General features: G+C 40.8%; 1 protein-coding gene across 12 annotated transcripts in view; it reads left to right on the top strand.

The window, feature by feature from the left end:
* RTN4 (reticulon 4) overlaps positions 1 to 19,201 on the top strand; it is a 47,249-nt gene that overhangs the window by 12,364 nt on the left and 15,684 nt on the right. For 3 of the 12 annotated variants that reach the window (XM_050894882.1, XM_050894884.1, XM_050894885.1), the window contains 2 exons: positions 4,031 to 4,087; positions 4,932 to 7,382. The exons of 1 other annotated variant lie outside the window; for it this stretch is intronic. In XM_050894882.1, the coding sequence (XP_050750839.1) occupies positions 4,031 to 4,087; positions 4,932 to 7,382 (2,508 nt within the window). 8 more of the 12 variants (XR_007766286.1, XR_007766285.1, XM_050894886.1 and 5 more) reach the window with 8 other exon arrangements.

Genomic DNA, 19,201 nt, shown 5'->3' with positions numbered 1-19,201 from the left:
GTGAAGCCTTGCTGTAGTGAAGGCCCACTTTGTAGGTCAAAAAGGAGTTTTGAATATGCGCCTTTACTTGAAAATAATCTTGCTTAGAGCTTGACATATTCTGAATTTTTTTTACTTTAGTAGTAGTGTACTACTACTTTGTTTCAATCACCTAGTTTCTGCCATTGATACGCAAATAGGAAAAGCCACCCTCAGTGATCTATCCTCCTTGCACTTCTTTTACAAATTAAGTTATTCCACTAAACATAGTACTTTATTACAAAACTTACAACATTTGTTGTCAGCTGTTACCAGTGCTACCACTTGAGCAATGGGTGGGAAGAGGCAGCCAGTTCTCTAGAGTGTTCCGCAAGTGTTGGCTGAAGTGGCTTGCATGCTCTGTGTGGTATGCCTTTGAGCCTGGGCAATCTTGCTGTATGCCAGGCGGCAGTCTGATAGATGCTGCATTTTTTTTTTTTTTCTCTTGTCTACCAGAGCACCCTCAGAGTTCTGTTTCTGAAAGGTTTCTACCTCCAACGTTGGAGGTAAGGATTCTTCAGTGCAAATATCATTGCTGGAAAAAACACCATTCCTTTCACCATGTCATTTGAATTACAATCTGAAGAGAATGGTTGGTTCAGTTAGCAATCATGCTGATCTGGGAGTTGTAGAGGTCCTACTCTGTTCTCCCTAATTGCCTGGAGGTGTTATACAGGGCCCACAGCAGGAAAAAGTCCTTGTATCTTCTTCCTTTCAGCAGGAAAAATGCCATTCTGATGTGGGTGGAGGGAAAGTGGGTGGTTCTCCTTGGCTGGTTAGGAAATACTGCTTTTATGTAATCATTCTTCATACTCCAGCTATGCATGGAAAATCAAATTTGGGTGTGGGCATAATATCCTTCCATTAAGAGAACCTGGGAATTCAGTGACTGGCATAGCTATTGTATATTTCTGTGTTGAGTAAATGGAAGCCAAACCTGAGAAGGAGTTTCTGCATTGTGCTGTCTTAATGGAGCACTGAAAAATCAGTGCCCGTGCTCCTAAAACCAGCGTTCTTCACCAGAAACTGAAACCTCTCTCTCTGGGGCTGGGAAGTATTCAACAGATTTTAAGTCTAGAATTTTTGGTAGAGGTTACAGTTGGTCTTTGGACACCAAGTGTACTGCACCTTCAGGGACTTGTTGTGCCTTTTCCTCTTTGCCTGCTTACCCCAGTGGACTCTGTCTTCTTTCTTTGCCCTTCTTTTATTTCTATATTTTCAGCACCTCCACTCCATTGACTTGTTCCTTGTTCTTGGTTTCCCTGGGAGATCCTTTTCTGTTGGGCTGTCAGGGGTCTCTGTCTTCATGCTGCACAATCTGGTCTCATCAGGTCCGTCCTGCTTTCTCTCCCCTCTCCTCTGCTCCGAAGCGTGGACCCCTTCCAGCAAATAAACGTTATGCTGCTCTGGCATGGCCTGGAGGATGTGAGAGCGTGTGGTTTCAGGGAAGGTGCGGGCTGAGGAGTAGTCTCTGTTACCAGCTTCCTGGTGAATTGCCACATCACAGGTCCCTTGAGGCTTTGGACCTGGGGTATGTGTGCGCAGTGCTCCAAGGGGAGCATGCCACAGGCGGGTAAGAGATGAAGTGATAGATTGACACTGGCTCAAGCATGGAATATGTGGACACTACTACTCCATTTAACCAACAAGTGATTAGGTGTTTCAGCAGGATCAGCATCCAGTACGCACATAGAGGGACACAGTTCTACATTTGTGGTCAGGAGGTGTTGCTTGCTTGGTCCATCTAGGCATAATGTTGAGAGAAAAGGAGAGTGTGCTGCTGCTTGGTGCAAACCCTAAGGCTTGCTAGCCTAAAATCTAAAGCTCAGCAGTAACCTTTGTACCAGGCACACTAGAAACTGAAGAAAAACCTCTGACGTTACTGCTGAAAGCCTCATTTTGAGGAAGGCAGAGCAGCTCTCTGGACTGATTAGTCCCAAGCTGCACTCACTGAAGCCCCTTCATTCTCCAAACAAGGTGACTTGCTAACTTGTCTCATGGGGTGGTGGGCCCCTTTGCGAGCAGCCTGCTTGTGGAAGAGATCCCAGTGAGCCAGGGCATGCGGAGTCGAGCCCCTCCTGAAATAAAGGGCATATGGTGATACTTGGCAGTGTACAGATGAGCATTGCAGTTCTGTGACTTCGTGTCACATATTGATCAGTTGTCCTCCAGTGTGGTTTTTGTCCTTAAAAGCTTTTGCCACCACTGAACTGTAACACTGCTTTAATGTGTTCTAAATTTGGAATTGAGGTTTCTCTCTGTGTGGTCCTTAATAGGAAAATGTAATTTCTGGGAAACCAAACAGAAATCCCTTTGGCCTGGCAGGAGTTGAGGAAGCTTCTAAATACTGAGTCCTACACTCCAACTTTATTACTCTGTTTTCTTATATCTTGCTGTATTTTGTGGATTATAAACATCACTTGAAGATAACAATGTTCTGCAAAACAAAACCAACCGACTGTATGTTGTGACAGGAAATGTAGGTTGTAAGGAGACTTGATTTTTGGAAAATTGCTGGTGGGATTAACTTGAGTAAGCCACACAGGTCATGAGTATCTTAAAGTGGCATTGCTTTTGCAGAAAGTCATGGTTCAGTGCCAAAACAAAAGTTACCTTAATGCCTTGCTTTACTGGATTACTATGTACGTGCTGCTGGGTATACCATATTTCTCACTTTTTGCCTTTCATCTTTTAAAATCAATTGCTTCTATTTTTCTTTGCTTTTAATTTAAAAAAAAAAAAAGTTCTTAACTCTTTCAGGACTTGATTTTTGTCCAGGCAAATGGCAAAACTAAAGATTGTTGATGTCTGTACTGGAAATTCAAAATCTAATTGAAATGCTTTAATATAATTTTGCACTCTGCTAATACAGTTGATGTAAATTGCAAATATTCTTTAACAGCCTTAATTTGAAAACTTTATGCACTCTTCAAAATGAAATGTATTTACCTAAATGTTACTATTTTTACATTAACGTAATGCCAACAGGCCACGACAGACCTGGGGGAAAATACTGCTGCTGACACAGAAATCCAGAGAAGGACTGGTTTTGATTTACCTGGTTCCTAATGATGGCTGGTATTGTTGCTTCTGGAGTGGTTTTTCATTAGGTGCTTCATGCAGCTTAGTAAAATGTCATAGTTGTATGCTTTTACTTCAGATAATGTACAATATGAAACTCTGGGATTGTCTGGCTTCTCACCATGGTGCATTAGTGAAGGAAGGTGACTTCCTTAGCTTAGGAGAAGGGTGTCCTTCCTTATATTTCCTTAGTTCTTTGAGCAGAACTTGGTGAACTGGGATTGTCTTGTGAAATACTAAGGTTAAAACAAATTCAGCAAAGCAAAATACAATCCTTGGATCGTGCCAAAGGCGGCTTTAAAAATAATGTAGACAAGCTTCCAAATGAAGGCATTATAACACAACAAAAATAGTAAAGACATAAACCTAAAGCAAATAGTACAGTCATTTACTGTTATCAGTTTGATCAGTATCAGCATGCCTGATCAGTGCTCTGTTTGTGGGGAGTTTCAAAGCTTAATTTAATCATTTTAACTTTTCACAATTTTTGGTTGAGTCTCCTTATCGCTGCTGTTCTCGCACAAGTTAGTCGGCGTTAAGAGACCCTCTGACAGAGTGAGCTGATTAAGGACAGTGTGTCATTGTCAATGGCAGGTGTTTTTTTTTTCTGGTGCTAGAGACACTGTAGCTGCTCAGTAGCATGGAAGTTTGGAGAATGAAAATAAAGAGTAGCTACTGTGGTGTATCTTACCCTAAGATTGGTCGCTGGCTTGAAGGGTGGAGATCCCTCAGTTGCCTCAGTAAAGATCCCATTGTAAATGGAGCATTGTCGCTCCCAAATTACCTGGCTTGTGTCTAGTTCTGTGGTTCTCTGTGGGTGTAGATGTTGGCTACGGATCCGTTTGATTTACTGGGAACTGACTACTTGCGTGCTTTCTCCCCTCTTCAACCTAGCCTTTATTTCTGCTGAGGTTATTTGTTTGTTTTTCAGATGAGACCCTTTTTGCTCTTCCTGCTACATCTGCGCCTCTGATGCACTCCTCTGCAGGCAAGTTCTTTCTGCTCACCTTTGTCTGAATACATCCTGCATTTCTGATCTGATCTCATTAACCCTTTCTAATTAGCCTGCCTTTACTAAAAGTCCGCATGGGTCCAAGAATAGCCTCTATCACATTTTTCAGTTTTGACTTTTCAGTTGATCTGTTCAAGATTTTAATATGCATTCATTTCTTTACATGGTGAACTGTTTTATAAACAAGCTACAGCCATCTGTGAATTCTTGGACCCTTGATGTAGGAGAGAAGTTGATACTATTAACAGGTTAACACGTCAAAGCATAGTTGCTTTACTGATTTAGCAGAAAGATTTAATCCATAGTAACTTTCTGCAGTATTTTATATAAGTAAAATTTGTACCTGTAGTATTTATTTAGTGGTTTTTGTTAGCTACACTGTCCACCAAATTCCCATTAAAAAAAAGTGTCGAGAAAAGAGTTCTTACTGGCATGCATGTTTGTGCATATGTTTATGCACAAGCATACAGACATACCCTCTCTCTGTCTCACCTTGCCACCCCACCCTCCCTCTCTCACTTTGTTAATATTGCCTGCTGTACTTGGATGCTCTGTACTTGTCTGGCATCTTCAGCTTTACTGTGATCTTTGCGCTGCATAAAGTTGCTGCTTCTGTAGCCTCTTGCATACTTCTCTGCTAGAAGAGGTGAAATAGAATAGCATACTTTAACTGATACTTTGTTTTAATGGCTAATAGTATTTATGCTAGAACTTGGAAGAACCTCTTAATAACTAACATCATGTGAACCTGTCATGAAAGTTTGCATTGACTTTAAGAGCACTTGCATTCTCTAACTTTCCTTTCTGTCCACGGTCACAGAAAAAGTTATGGACTTGCAGGAGCAGCCAGGTAGCACTAAGTCGCTTGGTCAAGAGGATTTTACTGCAGTCCCGCTTGATACTGCTCCTTCTCTTCCCTCCTTCTCTCCTATCTCAGCTGATCCCTTTAAAGAGCACGCAGCCTTTGATACACTCTCAGATGGATTACCTGCAAGAGGCATTTACAAAGAAAATGCAAGTGAGGTTTATAAAGAAACTATGGAAAATGCAAGAAATCCATTTCTTGCAGAGGGAAATGAAAAAGACATTTCAGAAATTAAACACTCGGAACCCCCATTTGCTAAAGCAGAAGCAGCCATTTTATCTCAAGCTAAAGAAGAAACGCAGCTAGAGGGCCCTAAAGAATTACCTAATCTGGAGAAAATGCCTGCAGAGCAGCTGAAAATGTCTCCAGAAACTCCTCAAGATTTGTTTGAGAAAAACGAGGAGGATCTCTTTTATAACAAAGACAAATACAGAGGTGGTGATCATGGTGAAAAAGGGGCATTGAAAGAAGACTCTCTTAGGAGGGAGGAATATGCAGACTTCAAACCATTCGAGCCAATATGGGAAGTAAAAGGCGCTAGTCACGGACTGAGCAGCATGAGAGAGGATGTTGGAAGTAAGATAGATGCCAAACTAGAAAGCAGTTTAGATGAGAAATATGATGTAGATAAGCTGAATGTGCAGAAGGATTATGAAAGAGAGAGTGAAGGCAGCACTGAAGATCGCTCTTTCCCAAGTACCCCAGAAGCTGTAAAAGAACCTTCACAGACTTACATCGCTTGTAGTAAACTTGAATCCTCTGTAAGTCCTGATGGTAACAAAGTCAAATCTCTTTCTCCACTAGAGGAAGGCACTTCAGAAAATAGAACCGATGACGAGAAAAAAATTGCAGAAATGAAAGCTCAGATGAGCACAGAACAAGGTGATTTTAGCACTCAAGCAGTTGGTAAGCAGGAAGGCCAGGAAGCTGACTATGCTAAAACAGAGAGTATCTCAACAGTGCCATCTGACACTGCAGCAAATATGCCTGAAGGTCTTACTCCTGATCTAGTACAAGAAGCATATGAAAGTGAAATGCATGATGCGGCATGTACAAAACTTGCTTACGAAACAAAGATTGATTTAGTTCAAACCTCCGAGTCAGTACAAGAGACTCTGAAACCGGTGACACAACTCTGTCCCTCGTTTGAAGGGTCGGAAGCTGCTCCATCACCAATATTGCCAGATATCGTTATGGAAGCCCCACTAAGCACTGGGACTGCTGGTGCAGAAGCATCTGCTGTGCAGCTCGAAGCTTCCCCATTAGAAACATTTATTCCTGCTGCTAATTATGAGAATGTAAAAGAAGAGACTGAAAAACCTCCCTTATACCAAGAGGCAGTGAATGTACCACTGACACAGGCCCAAGAAGCAAAAGAGGCATTACCATTTAAAAAACCTGATCATGACAGTAGTGCCACTCCTGAAGATATAGAGACTCCATATATATCTATTGCATGTGACTTAATTAAGGAAACAAAGGTCTCTGGTGAACCTGCTTCTTCGTCCTTTACAGATTATTCAAAGACACCGATAACAGAATGCATTTCTCAGGATGTGCCTGAACACAAGGAAGCTGTTGAAAAACTGTCTCCACAGTTTGGAAAATCTGACTTGTTTAACAGCGAGGTGATACCTGACTTTACTGAGAAAGCGAGTGAAGATCCATCTCTCATCTTAAAAAGTAAATCAACTGAGAATATTGTAACTGATGATGAACATGAGGAACGACTGGTGGATTCAGTAGCTGCCACGGGCAAGCCTTACCTGGAGTCTTTCCAACCTGAGCTGGACTCTACCAAAATTGTTGCCACTCTGCCGTCTGAGCCAACACCTACAAAAATAGCCAAGGCAGAGAAGATTCCTCTTCAAATGGAAGAGCTGAATGCTGTGGCTTATTCAGCTGATATAACTGTTGCTACGGAACCAAAAACAGGAGACAACAAAGCGCTCTCACCCATGGAGTCTTCCCCAGTCGCAGTGGAAGAAGACTTTGTAATGTTAGCTCATCCTAAAACTACTCCTGAGTTTGTGGCAGAAGCTACTGGCAGAGAAGTAATGCACAAAGATGAAAGTGAAGAGATCAGTAAGGCACTCAAAGGTGAGAAGAGGCAGTTGCCCTGCCCAGAGCTACCCTGTGATCTGTCTATAAAGAATATAGAAGTAAAAGCTGAGGAAGATACTAATGCCTTGAAAAAGTCGTTGGAGGCTGTGGATAGAGAAGTGCCTGAAGTATCCATGATGTCCTTACCGGCCACAGATACCTCACCTTTATCTGCTGAAAAAGAGATAGTCAGTGTAGTAAAACCAGAAGCTTTTGAGAAGGAAGCTGAGCGAGAAGCTGCTTCTGTTAAAGAAAAGGAAAAACCTACTGCTGTATTTTCAGCAAAGCTGAATAAATCTTCAGGTAATCTGTGTATGCTGTCTTGCAGTTCACTAATCTGCATAATTCTTTAGCTAAACTTAAGCATGTCATGACTTACTCTTTTTAAGTCACTTTTGGTAAACTTCTCTATGTAGGCCGAGGGTAACACAAAATGTTAGTGCCTGCACTTCTACCTGTTTCATATTCTGATTGCTTTAGTACTTTTTTTTTTTTCTGTTTATCAGGGATGGACTCACTGTCTCCAGTTTTCTCCTTCAGTTCTCCTGCTGGTGATCTGTTGATACAGAAATAAGTCACTACTCACTGCAAGCTCTTCTGTGGCTGTCTACAGGCTGAGCATTAGGTGGCCTTCCAGACTTGCTCTTAATATGTGATAGACAAGGATGGTGTTTCAGTCTGCTGTGTGTACATGATTTGAAGAGGCATTTCTTTCTTTTCATACGCAGTTCAGACATCAGACTTTGAAACTTGGGGAAGTACCCTTGCTGCTACTTTATGTGTCTGGAATCTGAAAAAGAACCTGTGCATCTCCGCTCATGTGACTTGCAGCTTTGCATTAGATCAAGGCCAGTGGTTTAAAATAAGTAGTGCATGTGAGGGAGCTTAGTATTCAGGTTACTAGGAAAGTGGCCATTAAGAAGTCTAGTATCCTGCAAACATTAAAATTGGTTTATACACGGCACAGATGTTAATTTCCATTTCTCTTTTCAGGTGGGGCTTGCACTTCAGTGTAGTTAATCTTTCTTCTAGTAACGTGTAGTTAAAGTGGCAGAAAGTTGAAGGAAGGGTAAGACTATTGCTGTGTTGCATTCTGTTCTCTAAACTGAATGTCTCATGAAATTCCAGCTCTTTGTAGACTAGAGGAGTACTTTGCTTTTTGATATCGCAGCACTCTGCTGCTACTTAAGTCTTGCACCAGAAGCATTCCCGCTAAAAAACAGCTACTGCAGAAAGCACGATGACTCTGTTCTAAATAGAAAACCAAATGTTAGTTTGACTCAGCAGTAGTATATTTGTGCAGTAGCTGCAGTCTACAGTTCATAAAAATACTACGTTGCTAATGTATGTCCTCTAAATCAAATGTGTCTTGGAAGGGAATAACAGGTGTACGTTGAGGGGAACGTCAGGGTGTTGGTGCAATTGAAATAGAGTTTGGAACAAATAAGGTAGAAGATGCAGTTTTAATGTTTAACTTTGCATGATAGTTGCCATTCCTCCTGTCTCACCTCTGCTATACATACAGGTAGGCAGAAAGGAGAGAGCTTCCGTTTTCCCTTGTGATGAAATTTCAGTGATACCTGCACTGTTAAAACACTGTGTGTGTGTTCTGTGAAGACTTCTCTCCTTGTGCTCAGACTTCCAGCATATAGTACTGTCTAGAGAACAGCTGCTATGTATTTTATACTTCATGTCAAGGGGTTAATTGTTTAGAGATCAGACTGCTTTAAAAAAAAAAAAAGAACATTACACTTAGTATACTAGCTTTTTTTGTTAGTTCTTTTAACAGGAAGCCTTTGCAGAGGTGTCTTAAATCATTGCATGGATGTAGCAGACTTGGGGTGGCAAATCACTGCCTTGGGAAGAAAGCTGCTTACCTTTGGGTCTGAGAAGGACACAGCTGCTGCTCTTCTGTCTATGGGAAACTGCCAGAGAAGCTGCGCACAAAACCATTTGCCATAGCAGGAGAGGAGAGAGTTGAACGGTGTCTTCGTTCTCCCTTCTAGTGGCACAGTGCTGGGACAGGGCACGCATCTGTCCAGCATTGGTATTAGCTGAGGGGCAGGAGATGGGCCAGGCACAGGGCTGGGCTGAGTGTGTGGGGAAACTGGGGAACTGTCTACAGTCTTTCTGTCAGGGTTGTGCTCATTCTGTAAAGCAGTTGTAATTTTAATTTTTGACATGCTGTGTTGTTTGGGAAGGAATTTTTTTTTTTTTTTTTTTTTTTTTGCTTTGCTCTGGAGGAACACTTACTTAAAGCTAAATAGATGAGAATACTAACTCAAAAACATTGTTCAGTTTTTCTAGATTTTTCTCCACAAACTGTGCTGTTTACTTTTTTGCTCACTTCTGCTGTATTATAGAATACAGAACTGGACTTCTGAGACCTGCCCGAAGAGTCTAATGACAAGCCATGAACAAAATCAGTTGTCTGCTTTTAATACCACGCTACTTACAAACAATTTCAAAGTAGCATCAAAGAACTAACACATACACTTGTCTTCCACATTCCCAGAAAGGAGGGATAATTCATCACAAGGCCAAGAAGTGGTCTGTGCATGTGTTTAGCCTTCTGAGTCTACCTTTACTGTGTGGGGTTTTTCTGTCTTTCCCTCAGTGGAACTGAAACAGATTTTACTGTGCCTCAACCAGTTGGCGTGATTGTATGACTGATGTTTGTTAAAACATTAATCTGAACTGCCTTACTGGTGCACTTAAATTAAGGTTCTTGAATGCTTACTTAACAGTACTATTTTTTTTGAAAGCTAACCTAAATGCCAACATGTTTGTGTGTACCTGGAAGTGTAACTTCCACCAGTCTCAGCGGACTGCAGGGAGTTAACAGAAACTCCCAAAGGGTTGCAGATTTTTTTTTTTTAAATTCCACCACTCCAATAAAACAAATGTAAAGCTTTGAACAGCCTCCTGGGGGTAGAACGAGGTTTGTTTAATGCTGCCTGGCAAGACCCTTGGGTAATCTGTTTTATTTTGTAATGGTATCAGACCACAGGGACCTTGTGTACTTCATAGCTGCACAAATTTAAAAAACCAAATAAAACAAAACCCAAACCAAAACAAATTCAGAACTGTAGTTAACTATAAAGAAACCCCTCTCCTTGCAAGAAGCTCCTATTTATAACAATTTCAACAGCAAATACCTCCCTGCAATACCAGCAATTCCTACTGTCTTGGATACAGTGATCTTTTTTTTTTTTTCCTTCCATTTTTCAGTACATGCTGTATTTGGCTTCCTAGCAGGTAATCCTGCTACTTCACTCTCACACTCGCCAGACTTCAAAATACACATTCCTGCTCTCCATAAAAATACTGCATACATACTAACATCTGACTTCAGAGTGGATGTTTCCTGAATGTTCACATGCCGCTGACCTGTGCCACAGCCGGCGCAGCTCCCAGGGCCTGTGCTGGTGCAGGGGTGTGCGCATCATACAGTGCAGCAGGGACTAGGGAGTGCTCAGAAGAGAGGGCTTTGATGCCATCTAGTGTTTGTAAATGAACCGTAACTCCAGTACACTGTGCCTTTCAGAGGATTGCATCCCACGTTTTGAGAAACTCCCAACTGTTGAAATTAGTTTAATATTCTTAGAGTTGAAAACTAAATACACGTATTCCATACCTTAGCCCTTCTGTTGGATAGACTTTCTTCACTGATAACCCCTTATTTACTTTTGGATAGAGATCATTAATTCTCCCAAATAGGCTAGAAAACCGTGCTTTCCATAAACCTTTTTTTGATCAGTGGGATGTGGAGGATTTTATATTATTGAAAAATCAAAGTATATTGTAGAACCCCCAAAATCTAAACCTCTGACCATGACAAAGTTGTGTATCAAAATGTAACCACATTGGCAGTTTAAATCTCTCAGTATATTCATGTTGAGCATTACAATAATATTTGAAAATGGCATTGAGATCTTTACTATCAAGGCAGTCAGTTTCACAGGACACCCTTGTTTCATGGTGCTTTTGAACATCAGGTTCTGTGGACATTCATTTCAGATTAAGTCTTATGGGGTTGCAGATCTCTTGTTTTCATATATGCTACAGGGCACTCAAATTACAGAAATGCAGCTAATTACCACTATCTTACATTTCCCAGATTTTCTTGAGGGGGCAAATTCAAAGGTGAAGTCCAAGTGGGAAATGTGCTTTGAGAGAGTGGCTGAGTGGTACTAATGATGAAGCTTTTCTTTTTACTCATGAATCATGGGGGCAGAAATAAAATACTTCCTGTGATTCTGTAACAGCAGGCCAGGTCATTACAACGTGAAGCAAAGTTAGAAATGCTGCCTTACGCCAGCACTGTACCCATTTGGTCATTTCCTGTAGTGGCTTAAATAGAGCCTTTCAGCAGATGGGAAGTGTTTGGTTTGTTGGTTTGTTGTTTTTCACTGGCGGGAAAAATACCTTGGAATGCCTCTGGAATTTCTTTCAGGAGCAGATTATTTGTAAAATATCTTCTAATTCAACATAAAATGATTTAATTTCATCTGATTGTATTTTTAGATTCTTTGATTGTTCAGGTCATCTTTTATGCTACCAGGTAAATAATAATAAATGGAGACTTCTGTTCCAGGGTGGAGAATTTGCGGATGAGTAGGAGGAATGAGGGGGAAAAAAACACCCAACAAACAACCTTGAGTGAAATTTTTCTGAAGGAAAGACCTAGACCTCCTGTGTTTCATTAGAGCTCTCATGTTGCCCCTGTTGAGAGGCAAAGGCTTGTATAGCTAAGGCCACTAACTGAGCAAGGCCTTCGGGAAGTTACTTGCAGAGTGGCAGAATTACAGAGAAAATGACGTGTTTGTGGTAAGTTATCTGCTTTCCCAGAAGCACAGATAGGCGGCCAGCATTGGATGAGGCTTCGGGTGAGAGCAGAATTAGGTAGTCATCCAAAATGCTCTCCTACGGGAAGTCAGGAACGCTCTTCAATGCAAAAATGCTGTTGTCAGTCCATCTGCTCAGGGTGATTTAATGTCTGTGTTGTGAGTAAGTACTCGCCCTGCAAGCATGCAGCCCCTTTGAACGTAGTGCGTTCAGGTAGAAGAAACACTTAGAATTGATGTTGTCTGGGTGACTTGATAATACCATCTTGTAAGTGGCCTGTTAGTTGGATAGTTTTTGTTTAAATGTGTAGAAGGCATGCTATTTCCCTAATGAACAATAAAGCTTATAAAGAAGTTTGTTGACAGTGCTGGTACTCGGTTTATATGTAGGGTATAGGGTTAAATCTTGCCTTATATAAGAGATGTGAGTACAGAGGGATACAGACTTCATTTTAGGTATCGTTTGCATGGAGTGGTAAGGGTGAATATTGAGTATGTAAAGAGTAAAGAGGAGGATCTTGAGGGCAGGGAGAGAAACTCCTGGGAAGGGAGTCAGTGGCTCATTTGAGATGGGAGGACAGGGACTGGTAACGCAGCCGCTCTCACGGCTCGGCTGCGTGTTTGTCCGTGTTCTCGCTGCTGCCGATTTGCTGTGGCTACAACAAAATGTCTGTTTAGGAATGTGTTGCATAAATGTACTATTTTAAGTACGTACTATAAAGAATACGAAGAAGAAATGAAGAGGCTTTAATTGTGTATCTTTAGAAATTTGACAGTTAGTGGAAAGAACTTTCTGAGAGCATAAGGTTTCTAACTAATTTAGAGACAATGCAGTCATCCAAACAAATGTGGGGGAAAACCACAGATTTTGGTGGTTTCCAGTTGATGTTAAGAATTTCAGCTCAAAGACAGAAGCAGATTTTCAGACGTGTTTTGTATTTTTTGTTGTATAGTGCAACATTTCAAATTTTCTTGCACTATGATGTTTGAATATATACTTCCTGCTTCCCTCCTATAGTATGTGTTTTGATTTACCTGTTGAATTGGTGAATGAAATGCACATCTTTAGATAAGTTAAAAATATATGTAACTGGTCTTGCTGTCAAAGGAGGCCTTAAATTTATATAGCAATGGAAGCAATAAACAGGGCTTTCAGGTAACTTTGTGGTTCTTTCTCATGTAAGATTTGTCTGTTCTAATGAAAAGTAAAACTGTCTATTTAAGGACTGAATCAGGATCTCCGTCCCAGCCAGTCTGCAGTATTTTTGTGGAAATGTGTGAATGCCCTTTTCTAGTTCTTTAGAAAATGGTGTATCAAATTTTTAAGAGGCTTTGGAGCAGTGCTGGGAGTTTTTAGCATTTTATTGTCAGCCCCAGATCTTAAGAAGAGACTCCAAACTAGAAGAGTAGTCGTATTTTTTTTAGCGGGGATGGAAAACAGAATGACTACATCGTTCTCACAGCTCTTCTCTTTCAGATTTTGAGTTTCTAGTTTGTGCTTGTCTCATATCTGTACAATACTTCCTGTATGTTGCTTTCTGTATGTTAGTAATGTAAACTTTCAGGTTCTTGTTTTTATTTAAATGAAGGAAACATTTAATTGTCAGGTCTGCAGCTGACAACATAGGATGCTGATGTAAAATAAAAAAGGGAAGGTGTTTGGTTGTAGCAGTTAGGTAGAGGGTTAGATAACTGTTCCTCAAGCCTCCATTAAGGTGAATAAATATGGCTGAGCAATTCATAAGAACTAAAGATACCAGCAAAAAGACTTCTTGTGTTCTTCATGAGCCTCTTGCTTTTGTTACAGGCACAGAAAGGGTCCTATTCTGTTTTCCTTAAAGCTTTTTTTTTTTTTTTTAAAGGGAGAGGTGTGTTACAAAGATGTCTCTGTTAGTTTTCTAGAGAGTCAGACATTTGTTTAAAAAAAAAAAGAGGGGAAGACATATATCTAGGAGGTTTGTAAATGTGTTTTAACCATTGTTTGAAAAGCTTGTCTGGTGACTACTTTTAGCTCCGCTCCGCTGTGAAAAGCCGCTTAGGGCGGTTCGGCTTTTGTTAGCCTGCGCTGAGCCTTGCTGCACTGCCGTTCCCAACGCACTGGGGCTGCTCTGCAGGGAGAAGCCGGCTCCCTTCGTGCGCCGGCGATTTCTTTCTCTGCCTTGCGTCTTTGGGTTCTGTTGGCGAGCAGTAAGAAGCAAATGGCTGCACCGGTCGGGGATTGCATTTTGGTCTTGGTGCCGGAGCATTAGCAGCCTGGTTACAGCTCGCACTGCGTCAGTCGTGCTCCACACCCCGCGCCGTCAGCTGACCGGCCTCCTGCAGCACCAGTGCAGCAGCAGACTGCAGACGCTGCTGGGGAAGCCCATGTTTCCCATCCTGGGCTGTAGATTTCTTCTCTTGCAGCTGTCCTCTTGGTATGCATAATTGATAATCACAGCTGGAGGGTAGATCGTTTGTGGAGAGATGGACAGTCAGCCGAGCAGTTGGAAGGATAAGGGTATTTGTTCTTTCACCTTTTTTTCCTTTCTTTTTTAAAGCTAAAGATGCTGCGGGTTGTTTTTAGCAAATGGTGTTCGTAGCATGTATTTGATTGTGAAATGTGTCTGAATATGTAAGATCTATTTGTACGGTATGCAAAACTGTAAAAGCCGTAGGTTAAAATGGGTAAATATGAGCAATGCAGAAGAATAAATTATTTATGTAGGTGAAATAGCTTGTGTGACACTGCAGATCTTTTTCAGTCCTACAGACCATGTTAAAGAACAGCTTGTTTTGGTATGCATTGCACAAATAGCAGCGTAGTCCGAATTTAGTTGATGTTCCTTTGAAATTCCTACATTATTAATAATTTAACAATACTAACCATTAACTCAAAAGAATGTAGTGTCTGCAGTTCATCTAGTTTAATAATGTTATGAGAGAAATTGCATGTAGACTACAGCAGGGTGGTGGGTGGGTTTTTTTTTCGGTTTGGCATAGCATGTTTGGAGTCTACCCTTAATCATGTTTGCTTTGGATTTTTCATAATTCTGTTGGATTCTAGGTAAAACTGTGTCTGATTTTTCAGAATTTACAGCCATCGTATCAAATTGTTTTAGGTAAATAAGTAGTTAACCTTAAATTAGTGTGGTTCTGACCTTTGTTCCTGTAACCACCAATGGGAGATCACCAGTGTAAATCTCTGTGGATCATTATATTAGTGCTCAGTGTGTAAGAGTTTAAGCCTTATTTGAATACATAATCTTGAAACTTTATCAACAAGACAAGCTTTAAAAAAATTTAATCATCTCTGGATACTTAAATATCTTCTTAAAGGGCCTGTCATGCTTGGTACTTGTGAAGTTTTCCTCTTTTTTTATAACTACTGTTCAAAATCTATGTTTTTTCCACTTGGACAAAACTGCTAGCTGTCTAGAATCCATAGAATGCTCTGTCAGAACCTAAATATGTAGCAAAAAAGCCCTGCGGGGGAAAAAACTTTGCTCCTGCAAAACAAGTTTCTAAAAGTTCTCATCTTTCATTAAAGGGCTGTAAAATATTAGGAACAGATATTCTGCAGTGTTTAGTAATACGTTCTTGATGTGTAACTAGTTTAAATGTTCAGTAGTCCATATGTCAGGCCTGAAATTCTTGGGGTTGAAAAAAAAAAAAAAGAAAGGGGTGAGGTCAGAAGTTTTTGTAAAAATTGAAAGGCAAGTTACCTTTGGGTATTCAGGCCCAATTTTCAGGTTTTCTTTTACAACCCAGCGAGCAGGGTTGGTGGTGGTCTGTCCGTCACCGCAACTGAAAGCAGACATTTCCGAGTCTAGAATTTGAGGCCTTGAGAATAATGGAGTCTTTCTTGGTTTAAAATTAATGAATTGCCAGTTATGAGCATGCCTGTATGGCACACTTAGGGGGAATACACTAACCAGTGCAAGCCATGCTGTTACAGCTGCATGGAGGCCAGTAACCTGGGGTCTGTGCACTTGGCTTCTTTGCAAAATGTAGACCTGACTAGCATGTAATGGAGCTGTCATCAAATGAACAAAGCAAACCTGAACCAGTCCTACGTGCATATTTTGTGCTGGTATAACTGCTTCAAGCAGTGTTTTAAATTCCTCTTCCCCCCCCTTTGTTTTTACATAGTGGCATCCCCTCAGGTGGAGGAAGCTGGTTTAGTGCCTGTTTCTCCCTCCAAGGAAGTCCCTGCTGCCTTGAGGTTTAATTACAGTTTAACTTGCAGAGATAAGGTCTAAAAGAAAATGGAAGCAGAGCAAGAAGGTGGTTTTCTGGGGAAGCAGAAGAGTCTGGTTCCTCTCCTTTTGCAACTGTTCTTGAAACCTGGTTTAGTGTGGTTTCTAGTAGCATTTGTTTATAACGAGGTGAAGATGCTTGTTCCATGTGTTCTTCCTTTGTTACATCAGGCTCCAGTGGCATGGAAAATGATGGGTAAAGTTCAGGGACTGATTACACTATTCTTCTTGCCCCAAAATAAATATAGAAGCAAATATTGCAACATGCTTCTTACCATGCTAAAAAAATAACCGTAAAAAAAAAAGTAATGTTCAAATCTAAAACCAGAGAAGAGCCAAAAGTATGCTTCATAGTTAGACTTCCCAGCTAAAGCACTACATTCTAATTAATATAATCCTAAACTTAGTTTTGGTATGTATGTTTCTTGTGCTACAGCCATAGTAGTTGAGGAACCAGCATAGTGAAAATGGTACAACCTGTGGTATTGATTAATACCTGTGGTATTGCTCATCTAGATAGGCAGGATGAAATAGGTTTACCCTGGGGAATGGCATGAGTTTTATTTTTAGCACTTTTAAAGACAAGCCCCCATGGAGTAATTGGTACTAAAATGTAACATTTATTTATTTATTTTTTAAATTATTTCAATGAATTGTCAGGTTTTAATGGCTGAATAATGCTGATGGTAGGATGAACACCACAGCTATACTCCCAGGCTATCCCAGGATTATTTTTTTAATTAACGTGCTGAAAATCTATCTGAATTCTGGTTCAGGTTAGTTAAATGGTGGAAAAGGTTGCATAGGCTTGTGCAGCCCCTGATCTTTTTAAATTTTTATCGTGAGTAATCAGGGCTTTGGAATGATTTTCCCAGTTTGTACATTGTGCACACATGCACGGGTATATGATTAAGTAGAAATGAAAGAAAAATACTGCTTTCGCTCAGTAGTAATTGTTAGATAGTATTTGCGTTTTTTGGGGACAATCTGGTAGCGTTGGACTTCGTTTTCATTCTAGCACGTACTTGTGAAATCTGTATCACTTTTTCTTGCTAGGGATTGTGGGGCAGATGTGCCAAGTCTGAAATGTGTGTGATGCAGACTTGTTTTCTGACCTTTGGGATCCAGTTAGACATGCCTGTCAGTCCCACTGGACGTGCCACTCCTTTGTAATGTCTGTCCCTAGGACAGGGAACGCTCTGTTGGTTGAAGTCAGCTCCATGTGCTTGGCACCACGTGCGGTAATGCTATAACCACCCAGTTTCACCAGCCTGCGATTGTTTTGTTGTCACTGGCTTGCAACAAGGCAGTCAGGGACCAAACTCGCTTCCAACACGTCTGATCAGGGTAAAAGGAGGCTTGAATTTTGTGGCCAGTCTGTAACTGCTCCTGCTTAGGATGTCAACCGTGATTTTAAATGGTCATTCTGATGCAGGAAATCTTGAAAATGTCAAACCCCAGTCTACTAATGGTGTGTGTGCTTGGCAGACTTTGACCGCTTGATGGGATGGTAACTTCTCCTTGGGGTTGGTCGATCTCCAGCTGGGGCTGCCCCACACCAGGCTTAACCAGGCTTTAAAAGTGAAAGTGCAGGGTCAGATCTTGCCTGCTAGATGCTCTCGGCATAAAAGATCAGTGAAAACCCTGAAGATCACTGTAATGTGTAAATATGAAGTTTATTTAGCGTAACTGGAAAATGCCTCTCTAAACAGAAATTAACAGCAATTTGCCTATTTGTACTGTTTTTTGCTGGTCTAGAGTTAATTTTCTTCTTAGCAGCCTGTATGGTGCTATGGTGACAGTTGCACTTCAGATGCGTTTGAAAGCTGCCCATTCTCAACACTTCTGTTACATTTCTGTGTTAGTACAACGCTGGCTGTTCTTAAATTGATCCAGAAAAGGCTCTTACTTGTCCTTCTACACTATTTTTACTATTATTTGAAGAATATAAAGAATTTCTGCTTACCTTTCAGATTACAGAAAGGTTCTAGTGAAATGGCCGTTGTTCATACAATGTTTGTAAATCGTACGCTTTTTGCGTTTTTTTTTAATCTTCCTTCTCCTTTTACACAAGCAGCCTTTCTTTGGCGCTGAAACCCTTTTTTTGTTTGTTTCTAAATAGTGGATAGAGAGTAGTTGTTCATTGTGAACGCGAATCTCTCCGCTCCGCAGCTGCATTCCAAGGACTTAGCGCAGAGGCAGCCATTGGCGGGGGCCAGCGAGATTTCGGCTGGCTGGCAGCGAGGCGGCAGGCAGTTGCGTATATCTGCCGACCTCCGAATGCCCTAGCAGGAAGTGAAAAGGCTCTGGGTAGTCAGCTGTGCAAGATCTGGGTGCATGCAGGCACACTCAAGATGGATGCCAAAATGGGTTAGTCCCTTTTTCTTGGTTTTCTTTAATAGATGTGAATTAAACTCGCTTGTAGATCTCAAGGCTTTTAATTTCTCTTTCTAAAAAAAAAAAGAGAGGGTTACTAGGTTCAGGTTTTTTTTAAAAAAGAGGATTATCAGGTTAAATATCTTAAACCACTTGTTTTTTGTCATCAAAAAACAATATGAATTGTTCAGTTTTAAGTTAAATGTCTGTGAAAGAAAGAAAAGACTTCAAAAAAAAAAATACAGTGATAAACCTATCACGGCACTTGCGTTAAAAGCAAAATGTAATTGGATGAGTTCTGCATGTAAGGCACGGATGCTAGCAGTACTATTTTTAGACGTGCCAAGTGACAGTTCGTGCTTACCAAATGTAGGCAGCTGTTCTTGCTTTAGAATAGGCCTGGAATACTTGCATTAAATGCATGAGATTATAGTTCATATTGTATAAAATAAAGCTTAAAACGTTTTTTGTGAGGGAAGATACTGCTTGGCAGGGCTGTTCCTGATAATTGGTTGGGTTTTTTGTTTTTCTGGTTTTTTAATCTGCTGTGAATATCTTGTGTATAAGTTAAAGCCAGAAAGCTGCTTCTAGTAATGCTTTTAATCTTTTCTTTTACTTTAGAAAGAATAGAAGTACCTGTTTCTGATCAATTGGAGGATATAAA

Source organism: Gymnogyps californianus, chromosome 3, assembly GCF_018139145.2.
Source record: "Gymnogyps californianus isolate 813 chromosome 3, ASM1813914v2, whole genome shotgun sequence".
Classification (NCBI taxonomy): Eukaryota; Metazoa; Chordata; class Aves; order Accipitriformes; family Cathartidae; genus Gymnogyps; species Gymnogyps californianus.
The sequence above is the reverse complement of the archived record's forward strand: the minus strand, read 5'-3'. Positions and strand labels throughout refer to the sequence as shown.